We start from the raw sequence: 12,761 nt of genomic DNA on the forward strand, positions 1-12,761 counted from the left end.
TAAGGGGACAGAGATCAATGTATTACGTTCTCTGGAAGGTAACCTAATAACACATTTAGCTTCTCAAGTGTTCCCTCGTAGTCCAATTTAATCAGAGGAAGATCAATTTCAGAATTTTTGATTTCTGGTTCCTCCTCCTTACCTACAACCATCAGTATCTTATGTTTGTCCTCTCTGTCAAAGTATTTTTGAGCATATTTACATGACACACTCACTGACTCTTCCTTCTATTCAGGGTATTCACTGCATAGTTTAGCTCACTCAGTCTCTTTTCTTTGTAAAGGTGCAGGTTTAATTACTGCTGGAGATTTTCCTGTCACTTGACATGTGTAGCATGGGTGACAGATTTTAACCACATCTTTATATAGTCCAGGCCAACAGAAATGTTTTTGTATCTTAGCTTGAACTTTCCTAATTCCTCGGTGGACAGAGTCCCAGCGTAAGGAGGTTATATTGAATTTGTGTAAGTCACAAGCTCAGCCTCAGCTGATTGTTTCCGGTCATGGGCACCACACTTCAAGAAGGATGTGAAGGCATTGGAAAAAGCGATGAAAAGAATCATGATAATGGCTCCTGGGATGAGGAGCATCAGCTATGAAGACAGATAACGCTGAGAGGAAGTTTGATTGAGGCATTCAAAATCTTGAGGAGTCTGGACAGAATGGATAGGAACAAACTGTTCCCACTTGTTAAATAATCGAGAATGAGTAGGCAGAAATTTAAGTAATTAGTAAAAGAAGCAATAATGATATGAAAACTTTTTCACACAGTAATTGGTTAGGGTCTGGAATTCTCTGCCTGAGAGTGTGGTGGAGGCAGATTCCATCAAAGTATTCAAACGAGAATTAGAATATTATTTTAAAAGAATGTTCAGGGTTATGGGGAGAAGGTGGGAGTATGAAACCAGATAACTTGCTCAGAGAGCTGGTGCAGAGACAACGGGCCAAATGGTCTCCTTCTGCATTGTAATAATTCTGTGATTGTTAACACCTCACCTCGCATCAGCTGCTGTTTGTTGTTAAGACACTCTCGCTCGATAGTAGCAAGCTCCAGTTTGTGCTGATGGATAATTTTCTTCAGTGCTCCATCTAACTCCTGCTGTTGCTTCTGCAGAAACTCTTGCTCCTAATGAGTAACCATCGTGAGATGCACAGAGAGATTGGTATACAAGCCACAAACTAGCCTCATGGAATACACAGGCAGAAACAGATAGCAAAACAGTTTATGGGTGATTAACAAAAGGACAAGGTCGTTAACTGGTCAGTTAATTTTATCCTAGTTAAATGAAGGATAAATATGACAATGGCAAACAAGTCAATACCCAGTGAGAACAGATTTAAAGTAATTGGCAGAAATATCAAAGAATCAAGCAGAGGCTTTCTCTTCCAGAAAATGGAACTCAATGCCACTATCTGTGGTAAACCTTCATCATGTTTATAAAATATTTGGATGTGCTATAACCTACAGGATTACAGGACCAAGAACTGAAAAGTAGGATTAGGTCGGCTAGTACTTTTCCAGCGGGCACTGACACATTGGGCTGAATGGCCTCCGGCAGTGCTGTAAAAAATAAGGGGTCACCCATTTAAGACAGAGATGAGGAAAAGTTTTCTCTCTCAGAGGGTGGCGTGCCTTTGGAACTCCCTTCCTCATAGGACAATAGAAGTAGAGTTTTTGAATGTTTTCAAGGCAGAGCTAGATAGATTCTTGACAAACAAGGTGGTAAAAGGTTACTGCGAGAGGTGGGACGTTACATTCCAATCAGCCATGATGTTATTGAATGGTAGAACAGACTCAAAGGGCCGAATGGCCTACTCCTGCTCCCTGTTCATAAATTTTCCATGTTATTTATGTTTCCACCCTTTGGTAAACTTTAAAACAGCAGTGGCTCCAACACCAATGATACTACTGACCTTATTTAGTGCACTGATACCAGGCAAAATGTCTGATTTATCTCAACATGATTCAAAGTTGTGGGCTAGAGTATTTGTATGAGACTATTACACTCTGTCTCGGATTGAACCCACTCCTAAGTGTGAGTCTTGGACAGCAAAACCTGCTCTTTCCAGATCCAATCATGGACAAATGTATACATTATGTTTTTTTGTGACCTTAGTGAACAAATCTTACACATCCAGTGGTGTGCTTTTCTGAAACACTTGCCGTTCCCCCGTCTTCTGAATTGACAAACTGATGAGCAGTATGGCAGCAGGATCACTGGTCTTCACGGAGTTGTAACGTTCATGGGGGCAGGATAAAGACTCTCATTACTGGATTCTTGTAGACATTTAAAGTTTTACACAGTGCAAACATTAGCAATTGGAGGAAAATACCTCTCATTGCATTCAAACTGGGCAGGGTGGGGGAATGTGTATAGCTGCCTGTGGGAGCCCACATTACTGTGAAGTATCTGCAGAGTGGCAAGATCTGGAGTGCAAATCCATTTAATCATAGACAGCTAATCACCCAAAACGCTTCAATTATTAATCTGCAATGTACACCATTATATAATAAACAATCTCTATAAAATACAGCCTGGATTCAAATATACTCTTAAAATGTTTAATAAAGGCAAGAGATTTGATTACCACAACTGCTAATTAAAATCCTACCTGATTACTGTAAGATTTAGTCAGGCAGCTGCAGGTAATATCAAATTAAGCCGATGCATACATTGCAGCTCTGTTTATAACTCAGCAAACCTTGATGTATAATGGATCCACACTGGGATTTAAACTAGTGGGCTGTAAATCATAAAGTGCAGGTGGTGGGCGAGTGGAATCAGCTGCCGTCAGTGGTGGTGGAGGCGAACTCAATAGGGTCTTTTAAGAGACTCCTGGATGAGTACATGGAGCTTAATAGGATGGAGGGTTATAGGTAGGTCTAGAAGGTAGGGATGTGTTAGGCACAACTTTGGGCCGAAGGGCCTGTTTGTGCTGTAGTTTTTCTATGTTTCTATCAGGCCCAGAGGGAGGGGTCAAAGGGTCATCAGATCCAGAGGAATTCATTGGAGGGCCATCTGCTCCAGAGGGAGCGGTGGTAGGGCAATCAGTACTAGAGGGAGGGGTTGCAGGGTCAGCAGGTCCAGAGGAATTAGTTGCAGGGTGATCAGACTCTCAGAGAAGGGTGACAGAATCATCAGGTGCTCATGCCCAGAATGGGCCATCACTAAGGGCACAGAGAGGGGTGCAAGGCTTATCAGGAGCAGAGAGAAAGTTATACAGTGACGAATGCTAGGTCAACACCTAGCTGGACCAACACCATAGGATCCAGACCTGGATTCAGAAAGAGCAATGTTACACTGACTGCCCAACACCTGCAGCTCCAGAGAATGAGGAAATCTAATTGAACCGCTGAGATGGAAGCAGTCTTCATGATGGAAGAGATCCTGAGATCCTGATATGCTCCAAAGGTCAAAGGGAGGGGATTCTCTTGTGGTGCTACTTAAACAACCTTTATATAACCAGAAGAATCCACACATTTCTTATCCATGCTGTATCTTGACTTTTATTTTTATTCGTTTCTCCAAGAATCATCCAGGAACTAAAGCCTTGAAGCCACTACATGCAATGATAGCTGTGGATATATACCTCATGGGAATATTGAATTCATACACACTCATTCTTAGATATGTCACATTGTTCTATGAAAAGGAACAAAGAGTATTTTCTTTTGGACTTATCAATGGTTCATCCTTTATAATTCCCTTAATAGAATGGTTCTGATGTGGGTTATGTTTTAAAAGACCAATAAATGAAGCTGTCAACCAAGCAAAGTAACTAATAAATTACTATCCCATTTGAATAAGTGGAAAAGACAGTTGAATACAACATCATGTTTGACAAATTTGTTACAGTTCTTTGAGGATATAATGGATGGATAAAGGGGAACCAGCAGATGTAGCGTATTTGGACATCCAAAATTATTCAATAAGTTGGCACATAAGGATTACTGCACAAGCTAAGAGTTCAGTATTGAGGTTGATATATTAGCATGGATAGAGGTTTGGCTATCTAACAGCAGTCATGATGTAGAGATGTTGGCGTTGGACTGGGGTAAACACAGTAAGAAGTCTCACAACACCAGGTTAAAGTCCAACAGGTTTATTTGGTGGCAAAAACCACTAGCTTTTGGAGCGCTGCCCCTTCGTCAGGTAAGTGGAAGTTCTAACTCCCACTTACCTAGCGAAGGGGCAGCGCTCCGAAAGCTAGTGGCTTTTGCCACCAAATAAACCTGTTGGACTTTAACCTGGTGTTGTGAGACTTCTTACTGTATCTAACAGCAAACAGAGGGAGCGATCTTACAGCTCGTCACACTGATCAATCGTCGTGGCAAGCCAGTAAGATTACGAGAGAGGTGAAAAACCGGGTTTGTGTCTGGTTTCTTGCCTCTCGTGGTGATACCAGCACTGAATTGCTCGCATAATCAGACTCATACTCGGGAAGGGCGCGAGGTTGATTTAAATCCTAATTTAAACATTATTAGTCAGCCTGGGACAGAATAATCCGGGCTCACTTGCCATAATGGCCTCACCAGCGTAGGTCCTCACCAGTGGGGGTCACATATAGTCCTCAGCAAGGAAACCAGAACTGATGGCCCCACCGGTGGGCCTGGAGGCCAGTGAGGCCCCCAGGTGGTTGGGGATGGGGACAGTGCCCCTGGCAGTGTGAAAGGGGAGGGGCAGGGCCTGAAGGCACAGGAGGAGCTGCGCACCCTGCAATCAGGGATCGCCGGGGTTGGCAATCGGCCGGGGGCGTGAACGGAGCGGCCTACTTCTCTTGTTTCTTATGATCAGCCTGGATCTAAGTTTAAAGTTATGTTGTGGCTTTGTGTCCAACAGAAGTTAAATTGAGATTGGTCCAAATTACTTCAAGTTCCAGGAGTGAAAGGGCAGTGTTTGATCTACTCCCCTATCCAGAGGGTGACACATAGTGCCTGACGGTTTCCCCTTCTCACGATTTAGGCCTTAACATTTCCAGAAGGTTCAACTGAAGACAGTCACCAGCACTTGGATTGGTCAAAAGCAGAATCCCAAAACATGCAATATTGCCCACAGCACACAGACAAGACAGAAAACACACGACAAAACTCAAGAATCACACAAAAGGGTGGAGGGACTTACATCCTGAAGCTGTGCGTTGAACAAGGTGCACGAAGATAACTGAAAAGACTGTATCATAACCTGGGCGACACCCTGTGGATCAGAATACAATGGACTTCCCGCGTCAGCAAATGGACAAGGAGGCAGCACACACCACATCCAGATCATCTAACACATCCAAACTGCTGGGTGCAGGTGGGCAGAAGCACTGAGCAGCAAGTGCAGCAGTATTACAGATGATGAGGCAAAACGAAAAAATAAGGCAGAAAAGACAGACTAAAGTTTAGGTAAAGGCTCTCACCCAATTCCTTAACCTGGCTTTTCTTGTTGATGAAGCTGCGGTGTAGCTCCAGCATTTCCTGTTGTACAGATGGAAGGAGAAGAAGCAGCTTGCAGTCACAGAGGAAAGAGCTTCCAGCAGAATATGGGTTCTGAGAGACAACATTAAGGGCACAGCGTGCCAGACTGGTTTTACACAGTGAATCTTATGTAGCAGATAGTAATCCCACGTGTGACTGGTCACTCAATAAATCTCGACAGTACAGAGGTGCTTCATCCAACAGCAAGTGAGAACAACACAAAATTAGTACTGAAATAGAATTCTGGGTGATATTCACAGAGTGACACCCATTAGTCCTTTCTCTACTCTTCCATTGGTATTAACAAGGTCCAGTGTGCAAAAGACTCTGCAAGTCTCACTGTGAGACCCCACAGTGCTGATCCACAGGCTCTAACTCTTATTATTATACACAGGAACAGGTTACACTATTTCAACTTCTTTCCCCATCTCCTTCATTAGGACTATGGGGAAAGAGCAAAGTGAAAGGTTAATTCAGAGAATATGCAGCAGAGAAACAGCCCAATTATCTGTACTGGTGTTTATATTCCAAACAAGTCTCCTCCCATATCACTGACCTGGTCTCAGGCTTTCAGCAGATCTTTCTATTCTCAGGGTAGTGTCCTAAGCCAAACCACATTTACATAGAACATATTGAACATAGAACAGTACAGCACAGAACAGGCCCTTCAGCCCACGATGTTGTGCCGAGCTTTATCTGAAACCAAGATCAAGCTATCCCACTCCCTATCATCCTGTTGTGCTCCATGTGCCTATCCAATAACCGCTTAAATGTTCCTAAAGTGTCTGACTCCACTATCATTGCAGGCAGTCCATTCCACACCCCAACCACTCTCTGCGTAAAGAACCTACCTCTGATATCCTTCCTATATCTCCCACCACGAACCCTATAGTTATGCCCCCTTGTAATAGCTCCATCCACGCGAGGAAATAGTCTTTGAACGTTCACTCTATCTATCCCCTTCATCATTTTATAAACCTTTATTAAGTCTCCCCTCAGCCTCCTCTGCTCCAGAGAGAACAGCCCTAGCTCCCTCAACCTTTCCTCATAAGACCTACCCTCCAAACCAGGCAGCATCCTGGTAAATCTCCTCTGCACTCTTTCCAGCGCTTCCACATCCTTCTTATAGTGAGGTGACCAGAACTGCACACAATATTCCAAATGTGGTCTCACCAAGGTCCTGTACAGTTGCAGCATAACCCCACAGCCCTTAAACTCCAACCCCCTGTTAATAAAAGCTAACACACTATAGGCCTTCTTCACAGCTCTATCCACTTGAGTGGCAACCTTCAGAGATCTGTGGATATGGACCCCAAGATCTCTCTGTTCCTCCAGTCTTCAGAACCCTAACTTTGATCCTGTAATCCACATTTAAATTAGTCCTACCAAAATGAATCACCTCACATTTATCAGGGTTAAACTCCATCTGCCATTTTTCAGCCCAGCTTTGCATCCTATCTATGTCTCTTTGCAGCCTACAACAGCCCTCCACCTCATCCGCTACTCCACCAATCTTGGTGTCATCAGCAAATTTACTGATCCACCCTTCAGCCCCCTCCTCTAAGTCATTAATAAAAATCACAAAGAGCAGAGGACCAAGCACTGATCCCTGTGGCACTCCACTAGCAACCTGCCTCCAGTCCGAAAATTTTCCATCCACCACCACCCTCTGTCTTCGATCAGATAGCCAGTTCCCTATCCAATCGGCCAACTTTCCCTCTATCCCACACCTCCTTACTTTCATCATAAGCCGACCATGGGGGACCTTATCAAAGGCCTTACTAAAATCCATGTATATGACATCAACTGCCCTACCTTCATCAACACACTTAGTTACCTCCTCAAAAAATTCAATCAAATTTGTGAGGCACGACTTGCCCTTCACGAATCCGTGCTGACTATCCCGGATTAATCCGCATCTTTCTAAATGGTCGTAAATCCCATCCCTAAGGACCTTTTCCATCAATTTACCAACCACCGAAGTAAGACTAACCGGTCTATAATTACCAGGGTCATTTTACGTTTGTTCGTCAAGGACCTTCCCTCCATCCATAGCAATTATGTGATGAGTAACTCACTTCCTGACTTCCCAAAACCTGCCCAAAACCTGGAAGGACAAGTTAAGATTAAGTTAAGATAGGGCGGCACGGTAGCACAGTGGTTAGCACTGCTGCTTCACAACTCCAGGGACCTGGGTTCGATTCCCGGCTCGGATCACTGTCTGTGTGGAGTTTGCACATTCTCCTCGTGTCTGCGTGGGTTTCCTCCGGGTGCTCCGTTTTCCTCCCACAGTCCAAAGATGTGTGGGTTAGGTTGATTGGCCATGATAAAATTGCCCCTTAGTTTCCTGAGATGCGTAGGTTAGAGGGATTAGTGGATAAAATATGTAGGGATATGGGGGTAGGGTTTGGGTGGGATCGTGGTCAGTGCAGACTCAATGGGCCGAATGGCCTCTTTCTGCACTGTAGAGTTCTATGATCTATGATGGAATACTTTCCACTTGCTTGGATTAAAGCAGCTCCAACAAGACTCAAAAAACTCAACACCATCCAGAGCGGCATGGTAGCACAGTGGTTAGCACTGCTGCTTCACAGCGCTAGGGACCCGGGTTCGATTCCCGGATTGGGTCACTGTCTGTGTGGAGTTTGCATGTTCTTCCCGTGTCTGCGTGGGTTTCCTCCGGGTGCTCCGGATTCCTCCCACATTCTGAAAGATGTGCTGGTCAGGTGCATTGACCCGAACAGGCGTCGGACTGTGGCGACTTGGGGAATTTCACAATAACTTCATTGTGGTGTTAATGTAAGCCTTACTTGTGACTAATAAATAAACTTGAACTTTAACAAAGCAACCCATTTGACTGCCACCCATCCACCACCTTAAATATTCATTCCCCTCACACTCGTACAGAGTGGCAGCACTGTGAACCATCTACAAGATACACCACAGCAGCTCATTAAGGCTCCTTAGAAAGCACCTTCCAACTCGCAACCTTTACAACAATAAAGGGAATACATACATGGGAGCACCACCACCTGCAAGTTCCCTTCCAAGCCACACATTCCTGACTTGGAACTATATCAGCGTTCCTTCACTGTTGTTGGGTCAAAATCCAAAAGTTGCCTTCATAATAGCACTGTGGGTGTACCTACACCATAGGTTGCAGCAGTCCAAGAAGGCAGCTCACCACCACCTTCTCAAGCTGCCACATACGTAAGTTAATAAAACAACACACAATGCTGTAAAAACTTGCATCTTCGTTAGGTAGAATTGGGTGTAAAGCTTCTGATAAATTTAATGTGCACCAAATGGTTATATTAAGATCAAGATATCCACACACAGAATAACAAGGTGAAAACTAAATCTGTCATTTTTTTCCCCCAACAATGAAAAAGCACCCGTGTGGAGTCAGCAAACGGTGATGGAGACTCCACTGTTCTTGGCCAGACCTCGTAATTTTGCCCGCTCAGATTTCCTGCTGTTGCCCTGACAGTTTTACTGACATTTGAACACCTTCCTTTGTTGAAGTGACCTCAATACAGTCCCTGGTTTCATGGCACTTCGTCTCATTCACAACACAACACTCTCACCTCATTGTCTTAGTGGCAGTTAGATATGTTTCTGTGGAAGCTAAGAACCCTCCAGGGCCTCATTGTTTTGGCAATTCTTCATCATAAGCACTGAGTAACAGAATGGCAACACAACCAAGTCTTCTCCTGGACTCATCCAATGTTCATAAACATGCACCTTGTAGGAACTTCGCCAAGGCCAGGTCCGATATAACACTTTCATTAAAAGAAAAGGCCACATCCACAGCTTACAACAAATCCAGGCCTGTGCTCTGGACCTCTGTGACCTGTGGTCAATGCTGTGAGTGCGGGTTTTAAACTCCCGCCACTCGTCTGTCATTGGGTGAGCTCCTGCTTGCTCAGTGGGAAGCTCGTATTCCATGAAGTCCATGGAGAGATCTATAAATGATGCCTCGTGTCCTTCGTGGCCACTAAAACATCCCTCATGCAGCTTTTCTGGAAAGTGATGAATAGCAGGAACCCTGGCTGTTTCCACACCTCCCAAGCAAAGGATACAATGTCAATTGTAGCATCCCCAACCGTCAACATTCACACCACACAACTGCCAGGCACTGAGCATCCCCAACAAAAGAGAATCTAACTCTCACCTCTTGGGATTCAATGACATTACCATTGCTGAATCCCCAACTATCAACACCCTGGGATTAATTAATGACCAGAAACTGAACTGGACTAGCCATATAAATACTCTGGTTACAAAAGCAGGTCAGGGACTAGGAATTCTGTGGAGAGTAACTTACCTCCTGACTCCCCAAAGCCTGTCCATTTACAAGTCACAAGTCAGGAGTTATTGGAATGCTCTCCTCTTGCCTGGATGAATGCAGCTCCAACAACACTCAAGCTCAATACCATCCAGAACAAATCAGCCTGCTTCACACCCCACCCACAAGCATTCACTCGCTCCACCACCAATGCACAGTGGTAGCCGTGTGTACCACCTACAAGATGCACTGCAGAAACTCGCCAAAGCTCCTTAAACAACATCTTACAAACCCACAACCACTACCATCAAGATGACAAGATGTAGAAGACATATAGGAACATCACCACCTGAGAGATCTCCTCACTCACCTTCTTGACTTGGAAATACATCAAGCTTCCTTCACTGTTGCTGCATCCAAATCCGGGAACTTCCTCCCTAAAAGCCTGGTGGGTGTACCTACACAACATGGACTGCAGTAGTTGAAGAAAAATGCTCACCACCATCTTATCGACGGCAATTAAGGGTGGACAATAAATGCTGGCCTAGCCAGTGACATCCACATCCCATGAACGAATAAAGAAAAAAACTGACTCTGGTTACGTAACTCAGGATGTGGAGATGCCGGCGTTGGACTGGGGTAAACACAGTAAGAAGTTTAACAACACCAGGTTAAAGTCCAACAGGTTTATTTGGTAGCAAAAGCCACACAAGCTTTCGAGGCTCTGAGCCAGTGTCTTATAAGTTCTGTTTGTGAACAGAATTCCCACTCACCTGAAGAAGGGGCTCAGAGCCTCGAAAGCTTGTGTGGCTTTTGCTACCAAATAAACCTGTTGGACTTTAACCTGGTGTTGTTAAACTTCTTACTGTACGTAACTCAGCACAGACCAGGGGCACACTTATTCCCAGAACCACCAGGTTCAGGAATTTACATCCAAGTACTGTAGAAACAAATTGAACTGAGACATGCAGTGACATAATGCTGGACAGTGACTGGTTAGCAGAGTTTACATTGGCTTCAGAGGATATTTATTCAGACAGATAAGCTTTTGTCAGTAAGAAAAGTGGCACAGTTGATGAATGTCAGCTGCTAGTTACCTGGGCATGCAAGGACTGCGAAAGCTCCTCTCGGATTCGTTTCATTTGTTCTTTTCTCTGTTCTTTGGGGAGTTTATCCACTTCATTTTTAACCTACAAGCATGCAGAGGGTTTGGGGAAGTACATTCCTTTTACACTGGCAGAATTCAGCAGTAAAGGTCACAGCCCAGGCTGGATTAAATCAGTGCCAGTGATAGGGTTAGTATCTTAGCATAGGGTTAGTATCTTAAGCCATGTGTTGCTGGAGTTTAGTATTTATTTGAAAAGGTAGTGAGTTAAAAGAGTTGCCATTTTGCAGACTTTTAATATGTGAGTGCTGAAAAGCTTTTGGCAGACGTGCTACATCTGGGAATGAACTTCAATGATAAACTCTGATAATTATAGAAAGATAGAGAACATCTTGAAACACTGCTGAGTCAATAAATAACTCTTAAATTACAGTGTTTGTATTGTGGGAAAATGCAGCAACTACTGTGCACAGTGAAAGATTCCACAAACAGTCATGAGATGAATAACTAGTAATTAGTGCTGGTTGATGGAGGAATGTCTTCCAGTTCACCCAGAGAACTCTCTCCCAATAGTGTCACCAGCACTCTTACAACAGTTGGGGCCTCAACTTAGCATCTTATTTGAAAGGCCGCATCAACAACAATGCAGCACTCCTGTCTCTGGATTACATGCTCAAATCTGTTAAATGGGTCTTGCACCCATGACCTTTTGACTCAAAAGTTGAGTGTGCTGTGCACTGAGCCAAGGTTGACATTGTGATGTTATAGAGCAGGTTATCCCCTCTATATTTTAATCTTGGAACTAAATAATCATTACTTGTACGATATACAACTCTCAGAACTCACATATTAAAAGGATCTGTTAAGAATATAAAGTTATAGAAAGCAGCATGTTCCAGCTTGCAGCAGCTTAACCCATCAGTGTGATAAAAAGCTGACTGGATAGATTAGAATTAAACACTCAGGACTGACAGCCTTCTCTAACAGGATAGAGTAAATCCAGCGGGCAAGGAGGCTTCTCCACTGATAGGTTATGGTGCTGCAGGGTATAACAAGCTTAGCATTCGGAGTTTCATTTTTCAAAGCCAAGCAGCACCAAAATGCTCAAAGCTCAGATTCTCATTTCCAACAGCTGCCCTCCTACATGTAGGGACTGTGCCAGTAACAGATCCAGCTCCTGCCTCAGAGAACTCACCACAGAACAAAGGAGAAGATAATGCAAGGAACAAGTTATGAAATTATGTTAAAAATCAAACTACAAGTGCCAAAGGAGAGTGTTGGCAGATACTTGGTGACTCGATTCTTTCTATTTGTAGTTAGAAGCCTGCTTCTGACCGAAAGCTTGTGCTTCCTTCAGTTACTGAAATGGAGGAGGGTAAACCCAAGGATTAGTAGAACAGAGAAGACAGCCAGTTACAAAGTTAAGAATAGAATGTGTGCAGGAACAGCTGTGCAAGCAGAGTTGTTCCTCACAATGGATGGAGAAGCTGTCCTAGGATAAGCCTGAGGCAGATACTGCAGTTGCTTGGTGTGTAGCCGTTTTAACTGTACAGGGGCTGCAAAATTTACAACAGGCAGCACATGACTTCATCAAAAGATTGCAAGCCCATACTTCCAGCATGTCAGACAGTCCGATCCAGGACAGTGCAGCAAAGTCTCATTGTTTTGACCGGGTGTGACAGGGACTGTAAAGTGATTGCACAGTGTGCCGCATTCGACACACAACCCTCAAGGTTGTTTTGTACGTTCCACAGTTCTGCCCTGCTCCTCCTACTACTCTCAGTAGAAAGGTGGCACAGATTGCCTAAGTCCATCTCCATGACCACTGTTAGCAGCACTCCAGCGGAGGACAATAAAAAACCCGAGTTCTGGTTCTAAATCGCTGGCCCATAGCCCAATGCTAGGAAG

The 12,761-nt window shown here is 44.2% G+C and overlaps 1 protein-coding gene across 4 annotated transcripts in view; it reads right to left on the reverse strand.

Moving 5' to 3' along the window:
- Window positions 1–12,761, reverse strand: part of LOC144500301 (STE20-like serine/threonine-protein kinase) — a 146,454-nt gene that overhangs the window by 26,732 nt on the left and 106,961 nt on the right. Inside the window, exons 14-16 of one of the 4 annotated variants that reach the window (XM_078222985.1) lie at window positions 10,846–10,938; window positions 5,123–5,194; window positions 996–1,125 (exon numbers count right to left, since the gene is read on the reverse strand). In XM_078222985.1, coding sequence (XP_078079111.1) covers window positions 996–1,125; window positions 5,123–5,194; window positions 10,846–10,938 — 295 coding nt within the window. The remainder of the gene's footprint in view (window positions 1–995; window positions 1,126–5,122; window positions 5,195–10,845; window positions 10,939–12,761) is intronic. The other 3 variants (XM_078222987.1, XM_078222986.1, XM_078222988.1) reach the window with 3 other exon arrangements.

Source organism: Mustelus asterias, chromosome 11 (assembly GCF_964213995.1).
Source record: "Mustelus asterias chromosome 11, sMusAst1.hap1.1, whole genome shotgun sequence".
Classification (NCBI taxonomy): Eukaryota; Metazoa; Chordata; class Chondrichthyes; order Carcharhiniformes; family Triakidae; genus Mustelus; species Mustelus asterias.